Source organism: Ursus americanus, chromosome 6 (genome assembly GCF_024610735.1).
Source record: "Ursus americanus isolate L20-20 chromosome 6, mUrsAme1.1.p, whole genome shotgun sequence".
Lineage (NCBI taxonomy): Eukaryota > Metazoa > Chordata > Mammalia > Carnivora > Ursidae > Ursus > Ursus americanus.
Genome location: NC_142132.1, coordinates 82436067 through 82449925, shown reverse-complemented (window position 1 = coordinate 82449925; position 13859 = coordinate 82436067). Strand labels below are relative to the sequence as shown.

General features: G+C 39.4%; 1 protein-coding gene across 3 annotated transcripts in view; it reads left to right on the top strand.

Annotated features, from left to right (window-relative positions):
• Positions 1-13859, top strand: part of RYR2 (ryanodine receptor 2) — a 718243-nt gene that overhangs the window by 504304 nt on the left and 200080 nt on the right. For all 3 annotated transcript variants that reach the window (XM_087863178.1, XM_087863177.1, XM_087863176.1), the window contains 3 exons: positions 167-393; positions 5216-6020; positions 8070-8270. In XM_087863178.1, the coding sequence (XP_087719304.1) occupies positions 167-393; positions 5216-6020; positions 8070-8270 (1233 nt within the window). The remainder of the gene's footprint in view (positions 1-166; positions 394-5215; positions 6021-8069; positions 8271-13859) is intronic.

The following is a 13859-nucleotide window of genomic DNA, read 5'->3' as shown; positions in this document are numbered from 1 at the left end:
GTCCTTGCAGGAGCAATTCAATCCAAGTTCTGTTATTTCTTGTATTGACTGAACGTGAAGGGTATCTTACTTCCAGGATCTCTTTCCTGTGCAGGACTGTGGTCATGACTTCACTAGCCCCATGGATTGTTATAAATGAATTCTTTTTCTCTCCCCCATCCCCTAGAATGTGATGCCTCTGTCGGCGGGATTATTCAAGAGCGAGCACAAAAACCCTGTGCCACAGTGTCCGCCGCGTCTCCACGTGCAATTTCTTTCCCATGTCCTATGGAGCAGGATGCCTAACCAGTTCTTGAAGGTAGATGTCTCTCGAATCAGTGAGCGCCAAGGCTGGCTGGTGCAGTGTTTGGATCCTCTGCAGTTCATGTCTCTTCATATCCCAGAGGAGAACAGGTCAGCCCTGCGTGCCCTTTACTGTGCAATCGGGACCCTTTGAATTACACTGTTGGCCAGGGGTTTGGGGGTGTTGCTGGGGAAACAAAATAAAGCTTACAAAATATCTAATTTCTTGGGGCAATGGAGATATGATTTCACATATTCCAAGTTGAAATCTCTTTCTCAACCAATTTGTTACTGAAACAAAATTATTATACTGCCCTTGGAGGAGCCATAGGATATTGTTCCTTTCCTCTTGTTTTATCTACACTAAGAGCAGGTAAACATTCAGACAAGTACAGCTGCAATCTGACTTAAGGCTTAGCAGCTGTGCGATGTCATCAAATATGATATTATAAGATATTAGGGGCAGAACCGTAGAAATCACTTAGTTCAGCCCTTTATTTGAAAGATGTGAAAAACTGAGACTAAAAGATATTCGTGAAAGAAAATTGTGAAAAGATATGGAGGCCTTGGAAACAAGGTTGTAGGCATTCTAGGCAATGATAGTAGTGATATAAAGTACAATAAATATTCAAAGGTAGCTTTGCTTATGACTCTCTGTTTTTCCATGCTATAGCTGACTAAATTGGAGAGATTTCATTTTAGCAGACTTATTATCAATAAAGAGCTAAGGTGCTAAGTTTTGGACCAAGATTTCCTTCCCAAAATGTCATTAAAAAGTTCAGTCACAAACTAAGTAAAAACATTGCATGAAAACAATGCAAAGATAGACATATTTGTTATCCTGGTGTTTTAAGTCTTTAATCTGAAAATGGTTGTAGGAGCTGTGTCTGTTTTTATGTATTTAGAAATGCTTGGCCTTCTTTTACTTTTTTAACCTGTGGTTTGGAAAAACAATTTATCATTTCCTCAGAAATGGAAATATGAGAGTTACCACATGACCCATTAGGTCCACTCCTAGGTATGTACTCAAGAGAAATGAAAATATGACCATGCAAAAAATTGTACATGAACTTTCATAGGCAAAATGTGAGAACAAGCCAACTGATGCATTGATGAATAAAATGTGCAATATCCATACACTATTATTTGGCAATAAAAAGGAATGAAGTACTTATACATAGTATAGAATGGATGAACCTTAAAAATACTCTACCAAGTTAAAGAAGCCAGTTACAGAAAACACATTGTAGGATTCCATTTACGTGAAAAGCCCATAATAGGTTTATCTTTAGGAAGAGAAAGTAGGTTGTTAATTACTTAGGGCGGTGGTGTCAGTGGACTTGAGGAGCGGCTGCTAATGAGTATTGGGTTACTTTGGGGTAATGAGAATGTTCTAAACTTCAATTATGATTCTGTTTGCACAACTCCATTAATATACTAAAATTACTGAATTGTGTATATTTCATGTATACACAATATATTTTAAATAGGTAAATTATATAGTGTGTAAATTATATCTCAGTAAAAACATTTCAAACAAAAGAAATCCACAAAGAAAAATTAATCTGGCCAGATGAACTTTTTCATGCATAAGTACTTATTTACATATTTTAAGTGAAATAATTATAAAGATGTATCATTCATAATGTCATCTTTGGATGATTAGATCTTATTTTAATTTCATACTTATTTTATGTATGAAAAGTTGTACTGAAATATTGCATCTGATGATTTAAAAAAACAACAACTCAATAACAAAAAGAAAGGTAACATTTGGGAAGGGAGTTTTCTTTGTGAGGGAAGATACTGTACTAAGCAGGGAATTTTAAGACTGCAGTTTAATATGTTGGCATGCCATAATCAGAAAGCCAACATATCCTCCTGCCATAGTAATTTATGATTTATATTAATTACCTGTGATAAGTTTATATGTAACTAGATGGATAAATTTTTTTTGTAAAAATAGTATAATGCTTAAAAATAGATGGATAATTTAAACTCTTACTATAGACCATGAAGAATTCAACTCCGTCTTCCAAAATGTATGAAACACAAATGCAGGATATGAGTCAGATTTGCAAGGAAGGTGAAGACGGGAAGATAAAGCCCATGGTGTGACTGGCACATGGTCACTTGTGTGGTTGGTAAAGTCTGGTCCCATGGTGGCTTCAGGCTTCCCAGAAGTCAAAGAAAAATCTGATGAGTTTCAAAATCCAGATTCCAAAAGGGATGTTACAACTAGTTGTTGAGTTAGAATCTTTTCCTCATGCCCTGATGACATGGCAAATAATTAATATTTACAAATTTGGGTTTGTCCTAGATGTGTGTCAGTCCTCTCTTTCCTTCAGGTCACATATCACAGTTCATAATTTAATTTACCTATTTTTTGGTTGAGGTTTCCCTCCTCAACTAGACAGTAAGCTCCCTTAGGGCAGGAATTGTGTTTCCATTGTTAACCATCGTTATCACCATTGCACAATGCTCAATCCATAACAGACCCTCTGTAACATTTGATGAAGAAAAAAGTGATACTGACTTATGAAAAATATTTCCACATGGAGGACTGTTAGAGTATAATGTATTATATTAGCCTTTATTGCAAAAACAACCCCCAGATCTCAGTGGCTTGTAAACAGACATGTAGTTTTTGCTCATGGCCCACTGTAGGTCTGCTCCAGGCTGGGATGGGCTATGCATGTGGTCCATGTGCCTTTTTACCCTGAGACCCAAGCTGATGGGGCAGCTCCAGTCTGAGACCTAGAGTTTCCATGGCCAAGTGTGGATGTACCAGATGGTTATCAGACACTGGAGGTCTCTGAGAACTTCTTGCTTATGGCAGATGTTATGTTCACTCGGGTTTTATTGACCCAAGCAAGTCCTATAGTCAAGCCCAAAGTAAGTAGGGCAGAGAAGATTACTCCACATACAGGGAAGAAGGAAGAAGGAGAATATTTATAAAGGACAGTATAATCTATATCATGTGCTAAGGAGGTGTTTTATTTTATATTCAGTATTGCCCTTGTAACAGATAAAATAATGAGTTATATCCTTTGCTATCCTCCAGTTATAGTCGTAGTTCATTAACATATGAATATTGCTACAGGGAGTTGGCATGGAAAGACAGATTAAACTGGTCAAGGTGTATGCTTTGGTTTGCCTTGACCTAAGTGTAAAGTTAGGAGATGTAGACTGTAAATCCTTCTGACTTCTCTTATTCATTCATTCCACAAGTATGTGTTAGTTCCCACTGTGTCCTTGGCACTGGATAGTAAACAGTGTACAAAACAGACATTACTTTCACCTTAAAAGATTTCATGGTCCAGTAGGGAGGAGAGGTGCTTTAAAGGAGGGAACAGGGTGCCATAAAGTGCATAATGGGGGGAGCGAGTTGAAAGGTGGCAGCGACATGTAAATTGTAGAGTCCTTAGATGTTGTTTCTAGAAACTGACAATTTGAGAGTGATTGGACCGTAGTGGAAGTTTTGTTCTTCAGTAAGAACCTAGAATGCAGATGTTCTGTGTTGCCACAATGAACAGGTTTTTCTATATTTGACCATTGGCCAGGCTAACAGTCTTCGTGAGAGACTGGGGGGCCCAGCTAAGATGTGGGAATCATTGTCCACTATACTTTGAGGGAGAAAGCCTGCTCAATTATACCTTCCTAAGAATTGGGTGCTAGCAGCTGGGCCCCACGGTTGTGTAGTTTCCTGGAGTCCTGGTGGTAATCATTCACTTCGGGTTTCTAATGCATAAAGCTTCTGATTCTGAGATTTGGGAAGTGTGGTCTGGAATAATTCTGCACCACCAAGCTTTCAGTGGAATACGTGTGAGCCGGGCACCATAGATACAGTAGCTGGGCTTGGACAGGATGATAGAGTAGCTAAGGACAGTGACAGAGCTTAACAGCAAATAATCAAAAAGAATTACTCAGCACCTACTGTGTACCAGGCTAAGTGTGGGATGAATATTAATACACAAATCCTATAATAGCCCATGTTCTGATGAGTTTATATTACAGTCTCACCAAGGACACTTTCCTAGATGAATGAGTCATTCCCCTTATTGTGACTATATCAAATTTCTACTTTTAACTCTACATTATCACCCATGAGCCATCTTAATAATTTAAATAAATAGTGTAAAAAAATTAGCACCTCTAAAGGAATTATGTGCTCTTAATATTGACTTTTGAAAAGAACAGCTTTACTTTAGGTATATTCTGGCCATACTTTTAAGGTTTTATGTGTTGGAAATAAATAGTATGTGGTAGAAGCAAAATGACCTGAATTAAGAGCCCAGTGTAACCAGATTCCCACTAGAAACTTTCCCAAGTGCAATGTCACAGAGAGTATTTGTTTCCTGAGCTGCACAGACTTGGTGGAAACCAGGGCTTCGTTGGTCCACGTGTGGGGCTGTGAGGGATGTATGAGAAGGTAACTCACGTCAGAGGAATTAGCATTCCATTCACTTACTGCTGACTGGTCATGCTAATAGCTCATGATGGGTCGGGGACACGGGCAGCATAGACTAAGGCAGAATTTTCTGGCATCTTGAGCCATTTTAGCCTAGTTGGAAAGGGACATTCAGGATTTTCCAAGGAGTGCTCATGTTTTGAAAGAAAGGGAGTCCCCACATTCAGAGGAGACTATATTGAAAAGAGGTGCCCCAAACCTTGGGACGATGGAAGATGAAGAAGGTCAAAGTGCTACCGGTTGGAAATTTCCAACATAAGATGTACGTGGAGGAAAACTTGTAACCTATGTAATACTGATGAAGAAAAACAAAACAAAACAAAAACCACCATGCTATCATGAAACATGTCATAGAAAACTACTAAAGTGTCTGTTTCCGTAACTTTTTGAAATTTATGACGTACACAGATTTCTCCTCTGATTCAGAATTGTGAAAAATGTTCCATGCTTAACCTTCCACAGATCTGTCGACATACTGGAATTGACAGAGCAGGAGGAGCTGCTAAAATTCCACTATCACACTCTCCGCCTTTACTCCGCCGTCTGCGCTCTTGGGAACCACCGGGTGGCACATGCCTTGTGCAGCCACGTGGATGAGCCTCAGCTGCTCTACGCCATCGAGAACAAGTACATGCCCGGTTTGCTGCGCGCCGGCTACTATGACCTGCTGATCGACATCCACCTTAGCTCCTACGCCACGGCCAGGCTCATGATGAACAGTGAGTTCATCGTGCCCATGACGGAGGAGACCAAGAGCATCACCCTTTTCCCTGATGAGAACAAAAAACATGGCCTCCCGGGGATTGGCCTCAGCACCTCCCTTAGGCCACGGATACAGTTTTCCTCCCCCAGTTTTGTAAGCGTTAACAATGAATGTTACCAGTATAGTCCAGAGTTCCCGCTGGACATCCTCAAGGCCAAAACCATTCAGATGTTGACAGAAGCTGTTAAAGAGGGCAGCCTTCATGCCCGGGACCCCGTTGGGGGGACCACTGAGTTCCTCTTTGTACCTCTCATCAAGCTTTTCTATACTCTGCTCATCATGGGGATCTTCCACAATGAGGACTTGAAACACATCTTGCGATTGATAGAGCCCAGTGTGTTCAAGGAAGCCGCCACTCTGGATGAGGAGACAGACGCGCTGGAGAAAGAGCCCAGCCCAGAAGATGCCAGACCAGAAGGAGCTGGTGAAGAAGAAGCCAAAGGGGGTAAGAGGCCCAAGGAAGGCCTGCTCCAGATGAAACTGCCTGAGCCAGTTAAATTGCAGGTAATCAGGAAAAATGATTTTAGTGAATTTCAGAGTCACTAACTATGAAAGTATTAATATTTACCTTTGTCTCTTTTCTCTTGGGGGTTGTACGTGTACTTTTGTGTTCCTATATAATGATAGTTTTTCATAAAATTAACCAACTTCTTGTTGTACTTTCGGATGTACCAGTATAAATTTGTTGCATTTAGAATGGAATTTGTGAATTTTCCAATAGCATCAATTGACAATAGTTAATGATTTAGTAATTTGTATCTGTGTGTGTAGGTGTATGTGTCTACCTGCCAGCTGTTTTTCTCCTGCCTCTTCTTTAGCAATTTCTTTGTTGGAATGCCTGAAATAGAAGAACCTTGTACTCTTTCTTACCCCGCCCCCACTCTTGCCAACTGTCAACTACTTATTTACCAGTAGGTGTGCCCATTCTCACACAGAAAGGTTTTGCCTCCTGCATGTATGTTTTTAAGAAGGTAAAGACATCACCTGTTTCTTGTGTTCATCAAGATGTCTGAAGGATCCTTTCTTAACATCTCTTAAGTTCATTAAAGTCAATTTAATGTCTTGCATCATTGACAAGCTCCCTTGCTCTTCATTCCTTCGTTGACATTGATTGAGGTCTTCCTCTCGAGCCAGACACTTGATTCTGGATGGAGGCAACAGATGTGGACTCTACCTTCCAGAAGTTCACAGTCTCTAAGGGAAATACACTCTTGTTTATCTCTTTATGTTAAAATATTTTATTGCAAATTGCATTAAATGATCTGAAGGAAAAGAATGAGTTACTAGAAAAAAGAAAATCTCAACTGGATTATTGCAGGAAAGAGGGGGGGACCTCTCTGAGATGGTGGCTTTTAAGCTGAGGTCAGATGGATTGAGCCAGAGCCCAGTAGATGTGAAGAAAGAGCAGAAGGAATGTTCTAGGAGTTTTTCACATAGAGCACATAGCACAACAATGGTTCTGAGGCAGAAAAAGACCAGTTAGCTTAGTGAGCTAAGGAGAGAGGGTAAAGTAGGCAGAGGGCAGTTCATGTAGACTCTAGGCATTTGCTAAAACCAGCCATATGATGGACTTTAAATTTTATTCTAAGTTCAGTTAAAATCACTGAAGAATTTTTTTTAATCACTGAAGAATTTTAACAGGAAAATTTTCTTCTAAAAATCTGTGATAAAAATCGATGAGGAGAGAAAGGGAGGGCCATCCAGAATCCACTTAGTCAAGAAGCTGTCATGTTGGTCCAGACCCAAGGGGATGATGCTTACCATAGGGTAGGTGAAGGACATGAAGAAGGGGGGTAAATGATAGGGCTACCTCAGAGCTGGCATCGACAGGAATGTGCCTGTTGTGGTTGTAAAGTTCTCTTTAACACCGCCTTGTATTTATGTCACAATTGGTACTGCGTGTATTTAAATGTTTTCCTAAGCACAGGAAGAGCATTCTCTTATATGCATGTTTCTACCAACATACTCTATCAGTTAAAAATCCTTTTGGCTTCGGGTAGAAGAATACCCAACTAACCATTTGATGAATAAGCAATGAAACCATTTAAATAATTTACGTGCAAAGTCTGGAGGTACACAGTTCTAGAATTAGTATAGGAGCTCAATAATGTCCTTAGGAACCCAGCTCTTAATATTTTCCTGTGCTCCTCAGTGTGTGGTTTTCATCCTCAGGTGAAATCATCAGGTCACTCACTACCCAGTTATACCCATTTGAGCAAAAGGTGTTCTAGTCTTTTATTATTGATAGGGAATCTTTCCCACAGGCCCCCTGGCTAACTTCTTCTTATATATCTTATTCGCCATAGTACTTGTAGCTGCAGAGGAGGCCAGGATGGTAACTGTCCACCAGGAGAATGTGTATTTACCCTTTCGGCTTAGAAAAATTATGTTTTATCCCCCGGGATCAAGCACAGTGCTGCCTACACAAAATCCAAATTCTGTTCATAGAAGAGTTGACCACTAAGCATGTCGGCCACGGATTTTGGTTTGATACACATTAACCATTTAAAGATCCAGAAATTAAATCTGATGTCTTTTTCATCATCTTTTTAGATGTGCCTGCTGCTTCAGTACCTCTGTGACTGTCAGGTCCGACACCGGATAGAAGCCATCGTGGCCTTTTCAGATGACTTTGTAGCAAAGCTCCAAGACAATCAACGCTTCCGATACAACGAAGTGATGCAAGCCTTAAACATGTCAGCTGCCCTCACCGCCAGGAAAACGAAGGAATTTAGATCACCACCTCAAGAGCAGGTACAAGAAGGAAATGGAAACTCTTCCTTCTTACTGTGGGTTTTACTTCATTCAGGATCCATACCTTGAGAAATTATATCATAAGTTACAAATGTGATTTTTTTTCCTTTTCTTTAAACTAAGCCAGATTGATTTAGTTAGTGATTCTTAGTTTCACCAAAAAAACAACAAAAAACAAATAAACAAACAAACAAAAAACAAAAAAAACTACCCAGTTAGTTTAAACAAACAAGAGACTTGCTGAAAGGGATCATGTGTGTCATAGACTCTTGGACGAGATCTGTGTTCCAGATTCTGAAGTTCTGCAAATAGAAACAATATGCAGCCACAGGTGGATCTTCTTTGGCTGACAAGGCACCACCCCAGTGGAAAGGAACCCCTCCCTCCTAAGACTCAATGTCAGATACTTTCTGTTTGGTCCCTCCTGAAAGACCAGATGTCATTGCCCCAAGGCTTGCTGAAAGATGGGTCACCTGTTTATGGTTCTTCTGGTTGCTCACTCCAGACCCAGCTCTCTCCCTAGGGTAGAGTAGAACCAGGGGCACATGCCTGAACCAGACTATGAGCAAGTCTGGAATCTACTTCAAGGTGGTATACATACTGTAGGAAATTACCAAGATGGTGGTGAAGAGGTGTAACTGCCAGATCTCATCTTCAGTCTCTTATCCTTAGCATTTCCCTGTCTATCATGATATCTCCAGGTGAAATGTTTAGGGACTAATAGCAGAATTTGTTTTCTCACCAGAATGAAATTTCTTTGAGGGAGGGGATGTGGAATTTTGTTCATTGCCCTAAACAACATTTATTGAGCAGAAATCAAGTCCAAGCTCTCCCAGATTCACTCCATTTCTCAAACTGCTATTGGGAGGCTCCTGCTTCTGGAAAGATAGAGTACATGTGCCTTTCCTTATTCTTCCTTCTAAGTACAACCATAACCCTGGAAATTACATTAAAGACAAGATAGGAAGACTCTAAAAGATAGAAGCAAGGAGACTGGCTATGGAACTTTGGGACCCGAGGAACACCATGGTGGTGAGTCCCTTGGCTTTTCTTTTTGCTTCATCTATCCCAGACTTGGGGCTAAAGAAGCCAGCAACCCAGAAATGCCAATTGGCATTAATAAGAAAAGCCCCAACAAGAGCCTTCTATGTCTAGCCAGAAGACCAAGAAAACTGTCTAGCAAAACTGAAAACTTGTAGGTACTAACCATACTACTCCAGCTGAACACTAGACAGAACTGTGCCCCACCCCCACCCGAACCAGCAGACATTGAGTGGGGAGCCTAGAATTCCACCCTCATCAGGCTGTAATGAGGTGCTCCAGGCGGAACTGTGGGGAGCTGGGACTTCATCCCTGATGAGTGGTAATGTGGCCTGCTTCTTCTGAAGTGTCAGTAGAGGCCAGAGAGGGAGAAGTATATGGTACTCTCGCCCTTCCAGCCAGGCTTATATGAGTACGGGTCTAGTGGGGAACTGGATACTCCAGCCTCGTCCAGTGAGAACAAGGTCATCTTCCTCTCTCAAGTGTCCATGGAAGCTGAGTGAGGAAATGGGCTTCCATTCCCACTTGGCAGTAGCAAGTAACAAGACAGCTCAAACTCTTCTCCTGCTAGCTAGTGTCAGAAGAAGCTGGACATTTAAATAAGATCCAGAAGTCTCACAAGATGAAAATGTCAAGATTTCAATGAAAAAAATCACTCATCACCCCAAGAACCAGGAAAAACTTGAATGAAGAAAAGACAATCAATAGATACCAACTCTGAGGTGACAAAGATGTTAAATTTGTCTGACAAGGCTTTTAAAGTAGCCATCATAAAACTGCTTTGAAATGGGGAGGAAGTCCTCAGAAAGAAATAAAGATAGAGGAACCAAATGGAAATTTTAGAACTGAAAAATAACCATAATAAAGAAACCTTCAGTGAATGGACTTAGCAACAGAAGGAAGGAGAAAGAGAAAGGAACCACTGAACTGGAGAGAGAACAACAAGAATTACCCAGTCTAGGGATGTCTTGGTGGCTCAGTTGGTTAGGGGTGTGACTTGTGATTTTGGCTCAGGTCATGATTTCAGGGTTGTGAGATCGAGCCCCACATCAGGCTCTGTGATCAGCTGGGAGTCTGCTTGAGATTCTCTCTTTCCCCCACCCTGTTCCCCTTCCCTGCTTCTGCATACTCTCTCTCTCTCTCTCAAATAAATAATCAATCGATCTTTAAAAAAATAAAAAAAGAATTACCCAGTCTGAAAAACAAAATAATAAAAAAGCCTCAGGAACCTGCATATAACATAAGATCTGACATTTGTGACATTAGAGTCTGAGAGATAGGAGAAAGAGGGGGAACTGGAAAAAAAAAAACTTAGAAAAATAGTCGCTGAAACTTTTCAAGTTTGGCAAAAGATAAGAAAGAGATTCAAGAAGCTGAATAAACCAGATACCCAAAGAGATCTAAACCAAGACACATCATTGTCAAACCTCTGAAAACTAAGGACACAGTTTTCAACTGAAAAAGACTGAAAACCCAGAATTCTATAGGGAGTGAAAACATCCTTCAAGAATGCAGGGGAGATCAAGACAGTCTCCAGTGAAGGAAAACACTGAGCATTGGAATACAGCAGACCGGCCCTGAAAGAATCCTAAACAGAGTCCTTGAAACAGAGAGAAAAATGATAGAAGAAAATTGTGAAAATCTGGAATGAAGAAAGAAGTATGGAAGGTGTTAAAGCATGGATAAATATAATGCATTTTCCTTTTCATTTTGAGTTTTCTAAGTTATATTTGATGGTTGAAGCAAAAATGATAAAGCTGTCTAATGTGTTCTAAATGTACTTATAGGAAATATTTAAGACGTGTATTTTTTTAATTTTTTAAAAAGATTTTATTTATTTTGGAGAGAGAGTATGTGCACATGAGCTAGAGCAAACTGGGGGAGGGGAGGAGCAAAGGGGAAGGGAAAGTAGACTCCGTGCTGAGCCTAGAGCCTGATGTGGGGCTGGATCCCATGACCCTGAGACCATGACCTGAGCTGAAACCAAGAGCTGGATGCTTAACTGACTGAGCCACCCAGGTGCCCCAAGACATTTATATTTTAAATGAAGGAGGATAAGGGGTATAAAGGGAGATGAGTTTTCTGTGCTTCACTCAAGCTGATAAGATATTGATGCCAGTAGTCTGTGATGAATTATGTATCATGTAATATCCAGAGCAACCACTTAAAAAGCTATACATAGAGATATACTTAAAAAATGCAGGGATAACTCAAAATGAGATCCTAAAAATAGTTCAAGGAACCCACAGCAAGTTGGGAAAAATAAAGCAGAACAAACAAAAAAGCATGTAAAATTACAGGCTTAAGTCATAGCATATCAGTAAGGTCATGAATATAAATAAATACACTAATTAGAAGACAGAGATTGGCAGAGTGGATTTTAAATCTTGGCCTGACCATATGCTATTAGGTTTCTATGAGATATTTCCATGATGAGATGTTTCTAGGAGAAACTGACATCAAATAGAATGATGTAGATAGGTTGAATGTAAAAGGATGAAAAAATATATATATCTTATATATAGACATATATTTTTTTAATTTAAATTTTAGGTAGTTAACATACAGAGCAATACTGGTTTCTAGAGTAGAATGCAATGATTCATCACTTACATACAACACCCAGTGCTCACCACAGCAAGTACCCTCCTTAATACCTACCACCCATCTAGTCAATCCCCCTCCCGCACCCCTCCGTCAACCCTCCGTTTGTTCTGTGTCATTAAGAGTCTCTTATAACTTGTTTCCCTCTCTCCTTTTTTTCTTTTCTCCCTTCCCATATGTTCATCTGTCTTCTTTCTTAAAGTCCACATATGTGTGAGATCATATGGTATTTGTCTTTCTCTAACTGACTTATTTCACTTAGTATAATATACCCTAGCTCTATCCATGTCATTGCAAAAGGCAAGGTTTCATTCTTTTTTATGGCTGAGTGATATTCCATTGCGCGTGCGCGCGCGCGCGCGTGTGTGTGTGTGTGTGTATCTTCTTTATCCATTCATCAGTCGGTAGACATTTGGGCTCTCCCCATAGTTTGGCTAATGTTGACAATGCTGCTATAAATACCTATGTTATGTAGCCCTTCAAATCTGTGAAAAAAGATACATTATGAAAAATTAAAAGAAAGTAAGTGTATATCAGAACAAAGAAATTACCAGAGGCAGACAGGAACATTATACCATGATAAAAGAGCAACTCACCAAGAAGACAAACGTACATGTACTAAATAATAGAGCTGAAAAATATGTGAAGTCTACACAGGTAGGACTGAAAGAAGAAATATATAAATACACAATTATATTTGGAGTCTTCAGTACCCCTCTGGCAATAATTGATAGAAAAGCTAGACAAAAGTCAGCAAGAATATAGGAAAACACAACACTGTCACCACCTAGCAGGATCTTTGGATATTTGTAGAACACTCCACCCAAGAACATAATACACTTTTTTTTTTTCAAGTTCCCATGAAACATTCTCAATGATGGACTATGTCCTGGGCCATAAAAAAAACCTAAACAGATTTAAAAGCATTGGATTTTTTTAATACAGAATCTTTTTTTCTGACCACAGTGTAGATTGAAGAAAGATAACAGGACAATCTCCCAATACTAGGAAACTAAAGAACACGCTTTTAAATAACTAATGGTGGAAGTCTCAGGGGAAAACTTAAAAATACATTGAACTGAAAATGAAAATATCACATCAAAATTTGTGGGAACAGCTAAAGCAGTGCTGAGAGGATAACTTATGACACTAAATATTTACATTTAAAGGGAGAAGAACACTCAAGTCAATAAGCTAAGCTTTCATCAGAAGCATTTAGAAAAAGAAGAGTAAAATAAACCAAAGCAAGCAGAAGGAAGGCAATAATAGAGATAAAAGCAGAAATCAATGAAACTGAAAACAGGACAATTATTAAAAAATAAAGAATCTAAAAACTGGTTACTTAAAAATAAAATCTACAAACCACTGAAAAGGTTAACAAAAAGAGAGAAGACACAAATTACCAATATCAGGAATGAAATGAGGTATCACTACAGACCCTGCAGACATCATAGGATCAGATGGGAATGTATGCATGCATACTGTATGATTCCATTTATGTAACATTCTTGAAATGACAATAATACAGAAATGGACAACAGATTAGTGACTGACAGGAATAAGTGATGAGCAGGCAGGAGGGTAGTAGATGTGGTTATAAAGGGGTAGCAGGAATGATCCTTCAGGTAATCAGTTGTTCTCTGTTTTGACCATCAATGTCAGTGTCCTTGTTGCAATATTGTACTGCTATTTTGTAAGATGTTACCTATTCCCAAGGGGAACTGGGTAAAGGGTATATAGTATCTCTTTGATCATTTCTTACAATAGCATATGCATGTGCTTATCTCAAAATATAAGTTAAACAAAAAATTCATATAAAAAACTCTACAAGCAGACTTAACAATTGTTTCCTCTGGGGAAATGATGAAACAGCAATATTCCTTTCTTTTCTTCATTCATAAATGTGTTTTGTGTCTAAAGCTAAAACAAATGGAGGATGGTTTC